The sequence below is a fragment of the Ambystoma mexicanum genome, chromosome 2p (assembly GCF_040938575.1).
Source record: "Ambystoma mexicanum isolate Mex_15411 chromosome 2p, UKY_AmexF1_1, whole genome shotgun sequence".
NCBI classification, from domain to species: Eukaryota; Metazoa; Chordata; class Amphibia; order Caudata; family Ambystomatidae; genus Ambystoma; species Ambystoma mexicanum.
Window position 1 is genome coordinate 938,744,751 of NC_090923.1, and position 17,113 is coordinate 938,761,863.

Consider the following 17,113-nt stretch of genomic DNA (forward strand, 5'->3'; position numbering starts at 1 on the left):
TGAAATTGTCAGTGGTGAAACCCTTATGGTTAACAGGGGAATGATATATGTAAGGATCAGAGAATCAATATCACTGTGTCTAATAGCTATGATCCCCCATAGGTTTGAATTATAAAACCAAGAAACATCCATGTATTCCTTTAGAAACCTCCCCTAAAGCTATAGTCTATAAACCATTTACACAAAGTGAACTAGATAAAGTTAACATGACTTAGAACATTAGGGACTTCAAGTCCCATAGTACTCTGGGTACTAGGACAAGGAAGGAGAGCTCAGAGGTGCAGAACTGTAGGGTGCATTCTATTAGTTCTAATGTCCCACAATAAGCAGGACTTTTAAATCTTTAAAGCCCCACCAGGTGCAGGCCATTAGAAGAAGTATACAGCAGCAGTGGGAGCAGCAGAAGCAGAGAGAAGACGCCACAGCCGCCGCTGTGTTTGAAGCGGGACGCAGTGCAGAGAAAGTCATGGAAGTTGAGACTCTGCACTGCAGAGGACACAGAGCGGAAAGCAGTGCTGTTGCTGGCTATCCCGTAAGAGAAAGAGGCTCTCCTGGTTTGGGATCCTATGCTGGCGGTTGGCGTTCACCTGAGTATGTGCGGGGCAAAGCAGGCTTCCCATGACAAAGGCGCGGGCATGTGGGAGTGTGACCGGAGCTGTTAGATGCCCATGACCTGACGAGAGAAGAAGTAACAGCAGTAGATGGTCGGATGGAAGCGCAGGGAAAGATCAGTGAGTTGCCCTTCATTAGGTTACCCTGGGGCGCTCCGTAATAGACCGGTGGCTGCCAGTAATCCTTTTGAATACCAACCTAACGAATTAAAGTATTTTTCAAGCAACACTCGTATTGAGAGAGCCCGAGTGGGGAAATATTTTAACCACTATTGCCAAAGTAAAGAGGGGGCAATATCTGAGCAAGATGAATGTAATCTACAAAGAGGAACATTACTTCAAAGAGAAAATGACAACCTGCATTGCCCAAACCAAAGAAAGGCAATTACAAACAAAAGAGGATACCGTTTCCCTAGTAGTCTACAAAAAGGGAGATTACTTGAAAGGGAAGAAGACAAACCAGTATTGCCTAAGTCAAAGAGGGATAATTATAAATAAAAGGAGATACAGCTTTCTTAAAGAGGGAGACCTGAAAAAGAGACTTTACCAGCAGCTAACTGATGTTGTAGAAGGTGGCAGGAGAGAAGCCCTCTTTGTAGAAATCATCAAGGGGAGGGGAAGATAACCTGCATTGCCTGTGGCAAACATATTAGTGGAACAAGCAGCATCAATGTGTATTGTACCCTTATGGATGGAGTTATTAAACCCATGCTGTTGTTGCAAGTTAAACACTTCCAAGAAGTAATTTTCTTTGATTAAACTTTCCACATTAAGGATCTAAGTGTGGAACGTCTGGAGCAGCAAAAACCTCACCACATGTACTTGTAGTAGTGGTATGAGTTTTATCCTGGCAGGCGAGTATACCACGAACGGGGAGTATTAGTGGTTAGTTCTGGCATGCTAGTTGACCAGGAAGAAGATAATTAAAGTATTGTAGTGTGGTGGAAGGTTGTGGTGGAAAGAAGGCTACTAATGTGTTATGATGAACTGTGGTAAAACCACCCTGACAAGACATTATTGTTTATGAAGAAGAAATGGGAAAGTGGTTGTTCTTTAAAGAAGAGAAGTTATATTGAATTCTGACTAGAAGTACGAAGACAAAGTCTTTTTGGTTTATTAAGCAAGAGCTTGTGGAAACTTTGGACAATAATTTTGAAGAGTGATAAATCTCGTTTAACAATACGATAATCCAAGTGCCGAGGGACTGACTCACGGAGTGAAAAGAACTTTGTGTTACATTTGGACCTTTTGATTTTAAAAAAACCTGCATTAATCCTGCAGAAGGGGATCCAACCCTGGTTACAAGGATACTTGTTTGCAAAGTTTATGTTTACATATTACTGTTATTTAGTTGAGATTGAATGACCATATGATACCTGTATAATTTTGTTGTATGTTTAAGTGTGGGGAACAGATATCTTTTGATATTAGAGTGTTGGCCTTTAGTCTTAGTTTGACAGGTAGGGAAATCCTCGCTAGGTTAGGGAAAGCAAGGTGTTTGTCATACCCTTTTTATTGAATACAATGACTACTTGTGAGAAAAATATTTACTTGTCTGTCTTGCATTTCTGACCCCTCACATATGTTTGGAGTTATCCAGACATTAGCTCTCCATGAAGAAAGAAGGGCTGTTCACAGGAAAGCTGAAAACTTTTGTTGTGCATCTAAAGTAAAGGAAACTGCACATGTGGGAGACAGGCACCTAGCTTGCCAAGTAGGAGGAGAAGAAATCCAGGGGAAAGGAGCTAATCCATAATCATTGAAATATTCCATTGTGGCAAAGGAACATTTGTTTTGTTTGACAACCTGAAACATTGGGAACGTTCTGTTGACACGACACAAACTGTCTTTATCACTTTAGTTCTGAATCTACACCCTTGCACATTAGATTTGAGTTACTAGTGTTAGGGTCAGAAGTAGGGTTTTTGGACACGACAGAGACAGACTATTTATATGACATCCTGACATTTCCATTAGGTTTCTTCGAGGCAAAGAACCCCCTTTTAGTTTTAGGGGTAGAGAGGCCGTTTTCCCAACCCTTTTGCTGCTTAGTAAAAGTTTATAAGAAAAACTATGTCACCTATGTGTGTGAGCCTTACTTCTGCACCCTTACACAACCCACCCTCACAAGTACGAGTTAAGGTTTTTGTTGTCCAAATCTTTCACCTTGCCTATGGGCACTTGGGAAGGGTGTCCGTTGTCATCCCATTTATTGAGCTTAGTAGCCAAACCCCTGGTGCGGACCGTTAATGTAGCCACATATATTCGTTGCATAGAATCTGGAGGAGCCGGTCAGAAGGCTTTCTTGATTGCGGATGATATACTCTTGCCAATCAGCCAGACCAAACATTACATTCTAGCACTATTGAATATATTAAAATATTTCCAAGAAGCATCAGGATTTAAGGTGAACGTAGACAAATCTGAAATCTTAAACATCAATATGAACAAATCAAAGTGCAATGAGATATCAACAAAAACACCATTTAAGGCAGGGTCCTCCAATATAAAATACCTCAGAAGTGGCAGATTTGTTCTCTACTAACTTTCCCAGTGGCATTTCCACGCTGAGGGAAGTGCTTAGATCTTGGAGACATCTGACGAGGAGAATCTCCTCAGTAAAAATGAATGCGGTGCCAGGTCTTTTTTATCTCTTCCAGACATTGCCAATTATGGTTCCAAAATGAATACCGGAATGGATACAGAAACACATGATGAGATATATTTGGGGGGGTAGAAGGCAGAGAGTCAGCTGCAAGATCTTCTACCTACACCTAAACGAGGGAGGGCTGGCCTACCCTAATGTGAAATGCTACAATCAAGCAGTCCAACAGAAGGTAGTGAGCAAGTGGCTGAAGAAACGTTCTACAAAACAATGGGAAAATATAGAAGAAAAAGTAGTGGAGAGGCCCTTACACCATAATCGATAGTTACATAAGAGAGATTGACCACTGGACACCTATGACTTACCCTCTACAAAAACTACATTGACAGTGTGGGATAACCTAAAGGTAAAGAGGGTGATCTACCCGTAATCAGGGTCCACTATCCCCCATTCATAATAACCTACATTTCACACCTGCATACAAGGGAGAAGGTTTTGGAAACTGGCTTGAGGTGAGTTGTGGATTTGCTTTGAAATTGTATCATGAGAGCAAAGTGAAACCTTTCACTCAGTGGACCTCATCACGGGTTTGGTGGTAGCCCTAAAATGCGGCGTTAATGGTGTTACCGCTGCATTTATGGGACCGGCCAATCTTAAGTCTGGCGTATTTACCCCCAGCTCAGAGCTGGGCGTAAACACGCTGGAATAATTTCCATTTTTGGTGCAATTACCGCTGGCGGTATTACCACACGGCTTTTGCAATGAAAATTCCCCATTGTGGACCCAAAGGGGAATGGGGAGTAACGGTTAGCGCCCAACCCATGATCCGGTGGTAATACTGCTGGACGGGTGGGCGCTAACGCAAAAAAAGTTGGGCGTTATCCCAGCCGGAATACCTCCCAAATCGTGATGAGGCCAAGTGTAAGGGGGAATTTGTGTTGGCTGAAAGAGATGGATTTAGGCATTTTAAGATAAGGCATTGGCTTTCGAACCACAACCTGCAAAAGAAGCTTACTAGACCGTTCTGAGTTTAATCTTGGTTTAACAAAACTATGTGATTTTGAAGCTATGACGGAGAATGAAGAATGTATATGATTATGTATGTAGATATACTCAATATGTCAAATACTAAAACCTGCTACTTCCCTACATAATAAAAATAGATTTCAAACAAAAAAGAAAGTCATTATTGGACACCGCAACATTAGTGTGATCTCACAGTGGCAAAACTGACAGATGTTGGCACAGCCAGCATGATGAAAATGTCTTCTTCCAATGGTAGAATACTGGCAAATATTGCCGGCAGTGGCAGCTTGAAGTGTGTTCTACAATTACAATGCTGCCATATATTGAAGGCGAAAGCATCATGAAACTGCCCCACTCCCTCGGAGGCTAGGCAGGTGAGCCCACTTTGCAACACCCTCCCCTAGGGGTTGAGGCAAGTGGAACCTCATCAGAGAGACTCCCCTTTTGGGAACAATGACTCCCACTCCTGTGAGGAACTCCCTTTACTAGTAAACATAATGGCATACATGGGGCTACTAAAACTTGTCAAGTATCAACTGGGTCAAAGAAGAGGCTATGGAATGCTACTATTCAGGAGAAAGAGAAAATGGCTCTTAAAGGAAAGGTAACCAAGACACTGAGATGAGTGGATTGAAAGGAGAACACTTGTCATGTAGAGAACAAGTTCCCTGCTGACATAAGCCTGGGAAGAGGCAAAGCCATCACGGGACACGGAACCCGCAAATTCCAAACTTGCTGGGAAGCAAGAGAACGAATGCTGAACAGTCAGTGTACCCAATGGCCTGAGAGGGGAAGAATTGGTGGTGGCGTGACCCTGAGAGAATCCGTGTGGGAAGCTGCCCATGCAACAATGTCAACACCATCTGAGGGAAGCCGCTACAAGCGACGCGACTCCCTGGTGATATATCGAGAAAACCAGAAGAAACGCGAGGACCGCAGGTGAGAGACACAGAGGAAGTATGCTTGCAAGTGCAGTGAAGAAGTCGAACTGACACCAGACCCGTAAGAGTCCCAGGACCCTTTCCTAAGAAGAATGAAGGTAACTTGCGACCGGGGAGGCACAGGAAGAATAACGAAGAGTATAGTACAGAACAAATAAATCGTCTTAGTACAATTAGGAAAGAAGAGTTACTATATTGGGACAGTGATAAAACAAACACGATGCACATAACGCGCATTGAAGGAGACTTGAATGCAAGTGAATTATCCTTGTTAAATGTGAACTGCCATCATTTAGCAATAAGATTAAAACCGTTTCCCGGAGGATATAAAAGTAAAAATATAACGTGTTTATCAAAAGTGAACTCTGCTAATACAAAGGAAGAAAGAATAAGGTTCCCAAAGTGGGAGGTGAATGAAAGTGAAAGAAGTCAAAGGTCAACCTTAATGAATGTGAATACTTTGAGTAAAAGAAAGAGAATATCAGGCGTTAAAGGCCCACCTAGCGTATACAACAAAACAAGATGAACAAAGCAAAGCCTGGCTTAAGGTGGAATGCAAATTGTCTAATGTGAGAAAGGATTTATCTGCACTGATGATGAAAGTTGAGAAAGGAAAATAACATATACCAAGAAGACAAGTGCTGAAAGCATTCTCCGGCTTTATTTTGTTATGATAGTGATAGGGTCAGATAGTATTAGTTTGGACGGTGGACAGATTCATTTTTGGACATTGAGAAAAAGACAACTGGCGGGCACCTGAGTTACTCTTTAGGTAGTGAACACCCCACAGCCACAGGGATAGCTACGCCCTTTCTGGCTTTTATTTAAAATGTCCTCAGGGAGCCCGCCTCCTTCTTCTGACCCGTCACATTAACTGGCTTCTATTTGACCTTTTTCATGTTTTATCCTGCAGAAATGATTGTAAACTGATAGTACATCTGTATTTTTGCTCAATTTTTCAAAACACGTGTGCTGTAATCTGTACCATATTGGTTGGTTTGGCTGCCTTGCCACACTCGTCTCCTTGCTCTCATTAGTTGGAAATATTTACACCACCCCACTTCAAGAAATTCGACAGATGCCAACGAGCGCCACCCTAATGTAGTCTTTGAAATTATTAACATTATTTGAACTACTTATCTGCCTGATTTCTAAACACGCACACATGTCAGGACACAGGTGTATGCCAGTGCCCTGATGACTTTGTCACCAAATCACAGGAAAATATAGAATTGACACCTTTACACCTGCTTAAAACACACTCACACACTCTGGTGTAATCGCCAAAGCAGCCTGATATGACATGATATGGCATTTATAACGCGCCTGTGCACAATTGTTTCTTATATATGCACAGACACCGAGCCTCCATCAGAGCTAGAACTTTGCTTTGATTTAGAATATTCATCTATGTTCCCTGGACCCAGGGCAGAATGTATTTTTCCAGCTTCTGCAGCCGGACAGAGTGCTATGCCGTCTAAGGCCTGGATCAGCCATTGAGGTCAGATATTTAAATCCCATTAAGCCTTTAATTCTTGCAAGGGTGAGATGGGGCGACGTATGGGGTGATGTACACTGTGGTAGGGGGAGCTGGCACCTTCCTCTCATACCCCCACCTCTTGGTTTAAAAACGGAGGTTTCACTAACTAGTGGGAGCCTTTCCTTGCCAGGATGCTGACAGGGATTCAGTGAATGAAACAGATGCAAGGACACACACATTGCGTATAAATCAAATGGCTGAAGGCACACTTGGTGAAGCCATTTCATCACACCAAGAGAGGATTCACAGCTGCAGTTAAGCCATTACCTTTCAGGAGGGGCAGAGATAGCACAAAGATATCCCAGGGGGATGGGTTTTGGGCGGGGAGAGGCAGCTGGTGGGTGGGACATGTTAAGGAAACTATGAAGGAGATGGTCGGTCAATGAGTGGGTGAAAAACAAAAGGAAACCCCAGGCTCTGTGTCCCACCTGATATCCCACCTCTAATCTTTCTTCGCTTCCCATGACAATAGTTTGGGCTTATAGGCTAAAGTCTGTAGAGTGTCACCTAATTTCCAAAACGAATGACGCCTTAGTAATACATGCATGCATCTCATTACGATCAAGATTCAGGAAGTTAACTCTTTAAAAACGGAACCTGTACAACAGGTAGCAAATGACATAGAAATGCTTACCTGGTGCTGCCTGTACAGGAGCGGCAAACTAAATGCACTTATTACGCCTGCAAAGAAGCGAGAAGAGGATACATTTCAGATAAGACATCTTTAGCAAGGTCCACTCCATGGCCATGTTCTTACTAAACTGTGTCCTTACCCAGGATGAGTAGGGTGAGTCCGTTGAAGACTGCGCCGATGTAGGTGAACAGGTACAAGAGGACCAGCAACTGCAGGCAGGAGATACAGCAGGGTTAAATGCACACCGTGACTCATTTCAGATGAAAATGAACATGACAATATCCCAATCATTTAAAGGACATGTCTTTATTGGTCTAGTACCAGATTTTGTTGTTGCTTTTTAAGACCCCACTGAGGGCCTCATCACGACTGTGATACCGCCCAACTGTATTTGCGTTACCGTCCACCCGTCCGGCGGTATTACTTCCGGATCACGGGTTGAGCAGTAAATATAATTCCCCACTGGGCCCAATGGGTAATTTTTGGCGCAATTATCTCTGACTGTATTACCGTGCGGTAATTGCGCCCAAAAATCTGCATTTTTCCAGCGTGTTTAGCCCCAGCGGTAAACATGCCACACTCATGTCTGGGCGGACCCTTAAATGCAGCAGTAATAGCGTTACCGCCGCATTTAAGGGCTTCCGGCCAACTCGTGATGAGGCCCTGACAGTTCAAGTACAACTGAAGCAGAAACGCCCTATGCAGGCAGACTTACAACAGCATAGGTGCCATGTCTTTCAAAAAATACATAGAGTTGCCACACAAAGTAACAAATAACTATGGAGTTGTGTATGGCTTCCATAAGCAGCCAATAGCAAAAAGTTTTCCAAATCTGTATCCTCCTATGACATGATCCCACCAGTGGAACAGGTCATACTCCACCTGTGTGACATCAAGTCAGGGGAGTGCAGTATGTGTTTAGAGCTGATGACAGCAGAGCAAGCCATGTGCAGTGTGTGGCAGACTTCCCCATGCTTGGCGGCTGGTCTGTGACGCACAGACGTCAGCTGCAGAATGTGCAGCGGTTCTGTGGGAGTGCTTGATCCGAAAGCCTAGCCATGAAACAGGCCGCAGCCCATGCGCTACCCGAGAGCAGGGCTCCTCTTGGCAAATGACCTCTGTATCACAGAGCTGCTGACGAGCACAGTTTTGTTCGGTGACAGTGCCTGAGCCTCTGCCCTGTGACAGGCCTAAGTCTGCAGCCCTGTCAGTTATAAATGTAAGGAGGGGAGGAATGCTGTGGATGAAGCTGTGGGAAGTTGGGCGTTCGAGGGAGTGAGGTAACCAAAGAAGGATAGACGGTGGAGTCCATACACAGACCAGCTATGAGCCTCTTGGTAATAGAGTCTAGGTAAGCTTTATTGTACATTTATACATCATGCGTTAATGGGTTCTAGTTACTCTTAACTATATACACAATGAGACCACCTACTGGCCATCCTCGTGCACCCCAGCTCAGGCCCCCCAACGGACACATGCAGAACACTCAGGCATTAATCAACATTCCACTGAGCTTTGAGTCACACCATGCACCCACATTTCATTAGCATTCATAGATGGCCAACAGAACAGGACAAGACAACATTCATCAAGTCATTACAGGGCACGAAATTCCAGCCCCAGCTGAGCAAAATGGCGGCAGCTCACATCTTTGTTGCTCCCACCTTGCCCTTCTTTGGGACTGCACCCTCCAAAGCTTCGAGGGTTGTGTTTCAGATAAGTCTTGCCTTTAGATGCACTATATGTAGGTGATCTAGTGTATGTTTTGCACGTCCTTGCCGGGGACTTTGATGTTTTAATGAATCATAGAAGAAGGTCCAGCGTTTAATATTGGCCCGCCTCAGCTCTCCGCACATTTCACAAGAAAAGGTCTTGTGGTTAGCTGCATGCACCTTTACTGGTGGCAGCGTTGACTGAATGAGTAGGGTTTGGAGGGAAACTGTACAGCACTGGCACATGCGGAGTGATGGCGTCAGAACCATAATTATAGAGTTAGGATGCACGTTGCGAGTTAAGTCGTCAAGGGGGGTGGGATTTGGAGTAATTGGGGCGTGATCAAAGTTTTGAAGCGCTCTGTGGCATGGTGTGGCTAAAGGAAGTTTGTGCGTGTTTTAGTGCTCTCTGTTTGTGTGTCTTTGTCCTTGTCTTTGGTGAGTTACATGTATACAGGGGGAGAAAAGTAGTGAGAATGTCTGCTTCCAGTAAGCGAAGTTTGAAAGTGATTTCCTGGAATGTTAATGGTGTAAATGACCACAACACGCGAAAAAAAGAGTCCTGGATTATCTCAATGGATTAAAAGCAGACGGGGCCCTACCACAAGAGACCTTCCTAATGGACGCTAAAATGGAGAAACTGAGAAGAAGCTGGGTCGGTCCAGTTTACTCTTCCTCTTATTGCACTAACTTCGAGAGGGCTCTGTATTTTGATTATGAAGGCTCTGCCTCTGTCTAGCAGCAAAGACAATGATTGTCTATATTAATATTAAGATGCAAGATTCTGTGCTGCAGATATACAATGGGCCTCATTCCGAGTATGGCGGTTAGGGACGAGGGCGCAAAGGGGCTTTTTAGCCAATAACGGTGACCGTAAAGTACGGTCACCGTTATTTGCAATTTCCCCATTCCCATTGAGTCCTATGGGGGCTCATTTGGGAATGGGGAAGAGCCCTGGGGAATGGGAAATTACCGCCCTGGTCAACTCGGAATAGGGCGGTAATTTCCCATTCCACCAGGGCGGTGCCGGTACGGGTCCGGTGCCGACCAAGGCGCTACTACTGCCATTGGTTAGCGCCGAACTCGGAATGAGGCCCAATATGTATGCCCCAAACAGTGTGAAGGTTCTTTTTCAGGTCCCTTGCTCAATGTCTTCAGAAAATGAGCCAAAACAAGCTACTGATGGGTGGGGGTGGTGATCTTAAAGAGACTGTGGACCCCATCTTAGACAGGAGCAGTAGGTCTAATCACACAGTGGGTGTAGGAAACCACAGGTCTTTGCACGTACTGTTAGAAGAATTCTGATTTGTAGATGTGTGGAGACTTATTACACTTTCCACTCAGGGTGCCATGATGTTTACTCCTGCATCAATATGTTCCTGGAGACTGGTCAATGTACCCAGAATGTTCTTGTTGCTGTCATTGATACTATACTTGTATCTGACCATGCTCCTGTTTCAATTGAGATTTCATTTGCCATTTCCAATCCCCAAGACGAACTATTGCAAAATGAATACTGTGCTGTTTGACGATCATGAAACTGTGGACAAATTGGTGAAAGAAGCAGAACTTTTTATAACCACAAATAGGACACCAGAAGTGAGCATGGAGTCCATATGGGAGGCTTGAAAGTGCTATATGTGTGGCTTACTGATAGGGTTCTCGAGTAACAGGAACATAAATAAGCACTGGGAAATTAGGTCGATTAAAGAGGAGATCCAACAGCTGGAATGTGAATATTTAGCAACTCCAACTAACGAAAAACAGAAAGACACTGGTGCACAAGAAATATCTGTTGAACAAGTTGTTAACCGAGAAGGCGGAAAGATTCCTGTTTAGGACAGGATGCAGTTACTATGAAAGAGGGGGAAATGTGGCAGACTACTGGCTTGTTGCCTAAGTATCCAGGAGAGTGACAGAACCACAAGTGCTATCACGAGTGCCTGCGGGGCAGTGACATGTAAACTGGATGAATTTAATGCAGAGTTCTGTGACTTTTACACAAGGTTATATACGCCTGAAGAAAATCCAGAGTTAGAAGACATGAAGGGATACCTTGATACCTGCCAGATTCGATGAGGATCAATTGGATTCAGCTCTCACGGCGGCTGACATGAAAAGAGCAAGCAATCACCTAAATTTGGGTAAATGGCCTGGCCTAGATGGTCTTCCAGCTGAGTCATATAAGATCATGCCAGATGCAGTATTTGGACTATTGTTGGAGGTGTTGTAGGCATCAAGACTAAAGGGGACACTACCCCAATCAACGCAACATGCTACAATATCACTACTACTGATGGACAAACACCCTACCACCATGTCAAGCTACAGACCCATAAGTCTCAGAAACCCAGATAACAAAATATTTGCAAAAGCATTATCAGCACGAATTGAGGAAACTTTGCTGAAACTTGTGGATGAGAATCAGTCTGGCTTTGTTAAGGGAAGGAGTCCATCCACCAATATGTGGAAACTAATAATGAAATTAATGGAGAGTCAAAAACCGACATTGGACGTAGCTGCTCTCTCCCTTAATGCTGAAAAGGCGTTTGAAGGGACAGAGTGGAACTTCCACTTTGCATTGCTAGAGTGTTTAGGATTTGGACCAGAGATAAGAGAGTGGATATTGTTATTATACTCTAAACCGACAGTAGCAGTCTATATGAATTGCATGTCCTCAGATAAGTTTGAACTGGCAAGGGGTACAAGGTAAGGTTGCCCACTGTCACCTTTGCTATTTGTGTTGGCGATGGAGACCTTGGCCATGAAGATCATATCGGACATGTAAATACAGGGCGTCCATCATGGAGAAGCATTGAAGAAGGTATGGCTCGATGCTGATGGCATGCTGCTTGTGATAAAGGAACTGAACTCTACCCTACCACCCTTGATTAAACAGATACAAGCCTTCAATTCCCTCTTGGGATATAAAATCAACTGATCTTAATCTGAGGCGATGCCGGTGTCTCCTTCATGCAGAAGTACACATGTTAGCAAGTTCTGTGTCAGATGGTGTCCAAAAAGGATGAGATACCTTGGAGTGTGGCTGACGAAGGAGGTCAGGCTAATGATGGATGAAAACATGAGGCACTTGACTGCGTAATTGAAAATGGATCTGGCGAGATGGTCTGAGTTGAATCCGTCCCTTTGGAGGAGAGTCAACGCTGTCAAGAGGATTTCGGCTGCACACATTAAGTGCGTGCTGAGAATGCTACCACTACATCTGGCGAAGAAAAGCTTATTGGACTTAGAGAACCAGTTGCAAACTTTATGGGAGCAGAAGCACCCATGCCTGAAGCTCAGGAAACTGCAACTCGCCTGCGAGAGAGGGGGATTAGGAGTCCCTGACTTTGCTCTGTACCTGCTGGCTTTTTTGGCACATCACTTAAAACCATTACTTGAGGAATCACCTGATGTTTGGGCGCAGGCAGAGTTGAGTACGACTATGCCACTTGTCCATGAGGCACTTTTGACAACTGGGAACGTCAGGGGTGGTGTCGCTCCTCCAGTGACAGAATTCACCAGAAAAACTTGGCATAAGCTGGAGGGAATGACTGGGGTGGAAGCTGCAGTGTCTTCTAAAACATCACTTTAGATGAATAGGAGGGTGCAGATTGACAGGAAGCCCATTTTGGGCCACACTGGTTTTTGAATGGTGTTCAATGGATTGGAGACTTATTCGTAGACAATATCTGGATCCACTTTAAGAATATTTCAATGATGAAGAAACTTCTCGATTGCACCTACGGCGAATACAGAAGATTGAGGGCAGCGATTGGAAATGTGGAAGTTAATGGACAAGATGTTCTCAAAAAACAATTATTGCTCTTTAAAGGAAAGGGACATTTTGTTTCCAAAATGTACAAGCTTCTAATCAATAGCAGGAAATCCATTGAGTAGCTACTCAGGTCATGGGCAGATACAATTGGCACAGACATGACAGGGGGAAGACGGGAGAATCTGTGTAGGAATGTGGCCCTGACTTCATTGAATCTGGAGCGAGAGTGCAGCAGATAAAGGTTATCAACAACGATTACTGGATGCCTACCAAGTTGTGTGCAAGAGGTATGAGTGACTGATGCGTGTTTGGGCTGTGGGCATAGGTCTGGCTCAGCTGAGCACATGATATGGGAATGTTGTAAAGTGAGATCATTCTGGTATGAAGCTACAGAGACAATGAACAGATCTGGATTTAGATTTTGTGACTGTTGTTTTTGGGGATGATGGGCTCTTGGAGAATCTGACATATCTGCAAAAAATGTTGTTGTTTTAGGGCCTCTCTGTCTGCAAAAAAGATCATATTGTGGGATTGGAAGGGTAACACCCATGGTCGACTTGGGTCGAAGACCTTCGCAAAATGTCACTGCTTGAGCCAGTCACCTTGCGCAAGCAAAAAAAGGATCATTTGTATGAGGAAATCTGGGGTGGATTTCTGGATCTGACATAGGCTGATATCATGTCTTGTTTTCCTGTCCTACCTGTCTGCTGCAATAGTAATATAAATGCTTTAATAAAAGGAGGGTGGCAGGTTTAGCTTCTTGGTGGAGTGGTCAAACACTAGGGAAGCAGGTAGGGTTGCAGGACACCTCATATTGATTTGCTTTGGGTGGGTGATAAGAGGTTCAAGCGCATAGGAGGTAGGAGAGGGTGCTAGGGAGCTATATTTCATTTTCTTGGAGTATGTTGGGCAGGAGTTTGCGTGGTTATTTAGGGTGGCAGAAAGCCAGTGATTGTTTGGTGTTTGTGAGTGTTAGGGGTTAGAGGTGCCATCTAGATCCCCTATGATTGGCCATGCTTCTTCTCTAGACACCCTGTATTGCTGTTCCATGGAGACCGCACAAACAGTGGGAGCGGGAAACGGGTTAGGAACATACAATATATAAAACTGCAGATAGGTCACTATCAACAACAGAGTGCATTCTGCTTTGGAGTTCTGAGTAACATCATCGATAACTTGTTCTCTTTTCTCCCTGTCCATCAGATTGCCCCCACTATCTGGCCAGGCGATCTTGCCAAGTACCGGACAATCCCTGGCCTTCCATAAATGGGCAAAATCATTCAAAAAGCAGAGGCCAACCAACTCCATGTTCGAATCAACCAACAACATCTACTCTATGAATATCAATTGGGATTCAACACAGACGCTGCAGCCATCCAGGTCAAAGACGATGCTCTTCAGATCATGAACAAAGGAGGTGCCTGCCTTCTGGTCCTCTATGACCTCTCTGCAGCATTTGGCACTGCTTGACACTGTTGACCATGCAACATTAGCGATCACTGGTCACCTCTTCCCATGTTGTTGCCATATATGTGTATCCCCCTATATATCTGTATCCCCATATATACCTGTATCAACCCCTGTCACTTTATATCTGTATCCCCATATATATCTGTGTCCCCACATAGACCTGTATCGGCGACCCCTGTCTCTATATATATCTGTATGTTGTTATGTATGTCCCCACCATCCTGTTCACGTGCCCGGTCTCAAGTCTAAGGTGCTTTTACAGATAACCACCTATCACACCACTACGCTTACTCTCTACTATACACCATCATTCAACTAAAACACAGCTATACCCCTGATAATTCCGCCTAGCTGTTCACATACGAATACGACCCCATTAACACCTCAGCACATTCCGGCTTAGCTGCTCATATAGGCGTTCAGCCAGAACCCAGTCTGTGTGTCCACCCACCTGACTGCACACATCCAACTGATACCTTCAGCACCACACCTATCGTTAGGAAGCAGCTATCATCCAACAACTACACCAGCTGCACACATATCCGGTGCACCCACGCACCATACGACACTATCTCTCTCTACTAACTTGAACTAAGGTTCCCGAGGGCGTTCAACCTACTAGCACTTTGAGGTCATACCAATGATATATAAGGCGCTATATAAATGGCAAGTAACATAACATAACATTAATCGGCCTTCTCAAAAACATAATGGATTTCACAGGCACAGTGGTCAACTGCTTCCCCTCCTACCTCTTGGATGGACTTCAAGCAGTCCAGATGGGCAACCTCAGTAAATACAAATTCTCTGCAGACTCCTGCCAGGACCAATTTCCTCCCTCGTGACCCTAAAGCTCTCAATGGAGTTGCTGAGGTTACTTATCGCTGACCCAAACACCTCACTTCACCAATATGCAGACAATACACCGTGATATCGCAAAGTGAGCGGCGCTCAGGACATCTTGCTCCTGAGAGAGAGTATTGCTTCCATCCAAGCATGGATGACAAGCACCTACCTGTATCTCAATTATACAAAAGCAGACTTCATCCTAGTGGGCCATCTTGATAAGCAGGATACAATTCAAGGGTGCATAAATTACAAGTACCTTGATGGATTCACAGGGACATTTTCGCTATCGCAACTAGGACGCCCCTAATGCTCTTGCATTTCAGAATGTAGCTCAAGACACGGCTCTCCAGGGAGTTCCTAGGCCTCACAGCTCCTCCTCCCGGCAGAACACCAGCAATGTGTGCCAGGTCCTCGCAGATCCACAGCCACAACTTGTTCCCTTGGTTATACTCGTCAATCAACATTAAGCTGTGCTCCCAGGCTAGGTTTGCTCTATATAAGCCCAAATACAAACGCAAATACAAATAAAGATGTCAATCAGAGCCAAGCAGCTTGACTATCTCCATTCTTAACAGTATCCATCTGCAATACTGTATGTCCACATACAAATCATTCTTCAAACGGTCCGGCTCAAAATCCAGGTCACCACCGCATGAATCACATCTGTCCGCATCGTAGACTGTGACATTCGCTTTCCATCAAATTCACTTCCAGTTACTCGCTTCACCCGCTCTCAAAAGATGGTGGATTTGGGTCTTCCCTTTCATTTTCTGCATCCTAATAAACTAAAAGTATTAATGGCCACCCAATCAACTTTTTGTATCTAATCATTAACTGTTCTGTATGTCCCTTAATTTTCTCCCACCAATAACCTCTACTCTGTTTGATACCCTTGACCAGGAGTCAGGTGGTACTCTGCCACTGTGCAATACGTCAGAAAGTGTACGAGTATCTCAACAATCAAAGCACAGCGGCCCTGAATCACAAAGCTTTTTTGTGAGTACATATAAATTTGCGCTCTCATAAATGCACAGGCTGTGCACACAAACTGCGGTGCTTCACTAAAGGATGGCATGAAGCATATGATTGCCGTGCTGGTGCTAGGAATGGGCAGGTGAGCCCATCGGCACCATGTGTGTTCGACAGGACTGGTGGGAAGAGGATGTGCTTCCACCTTTACATGCGCAAAATCAGATGAAGAGGCAACCCAAGGGAGAGACACGCCTAGCCTATAGCATGGCTCTGCAAACTTTGGCTCGCCAGGTGTTTTGGACTACAACTCAAATCAGACCAACGCAGCACAATCAATGGTGAGGGATACTGGGATGTGTAGTCCAAAATATCTGGAAAGCCTCAGGTTGCAGGCCCCTAACGAACAGCATGCCGATAGAAAAGGAGAACAACATTTGCACCTTTTCTCCAAGTTCTCAGTTTGCTCCTCTTTCAACCTGAAGTAGTTCAGGATTTAGCAAATCTGCAGGGATTGTTTCTCACTTTTTTCAATTTAACATGCTTCCCGGACAGCGCCACAGCCCCATTAAAGGAATGTGATCGTTTCCGTTTCCAATTCCAAGTGTAATTCCCCTGCCAGCGACTTCCTCCTGGGAATATGCTCATTCCATGTAAATGAGGATCACCAAACAATGCACCGCACGTGCAATGCGCTCACTGACCGCCTGGGATCCTTTGTCAATGAGCCAGTACTCTACATGCGTGGTAACGCAAATTGCGGTAACAAGACTTTGCTCCTAGTCGGCTGAATGCTTTGTGAATTGGAACATTTACGTTCACTTCTCCTTGGTGAATAATGTATCCTGCAGTGCACATTACAAAATACTGTGTTCTAAGCTGTGAGGATTTTACTTAGGTGGCATGTAACAGGCTGAGAATCAGGGGTGTTGCTGGGTCTGGAAAAAAAACCCGGGCTATGCTAATGTCGGAACTGTC

At 44.6% G+C, this 17,113-nt stretch overlaps 1 protein-coding gene across 1 annotated transcript in view; it reads right to left on the minus strand.

Annotated features, from left to right (window-relative positions):
• The window catches only part of RTN2 (reticulon 2), a 330,108-nt gene that overhangs the window by 77,745 nt on the left and 235,250 nt on the right, over positions 1-17,113 (minus strand). Inside the window, exons 7-8 of the mRNA XM_069644694.1 lie at positions 7,497-7,566; positions 7,358-7,404 (exon numbers count right to left, since the gene is read on the minus strand). Coding sequence (XP_069500795.1) covers positions 7,358-7,404; positions 7,497-7,566 — 117 coding nt within the window. The remainder of the gene's footprint in view (positions 1-7,357; positions 7,405-7,496; positions 7,567-17,113) is intronic.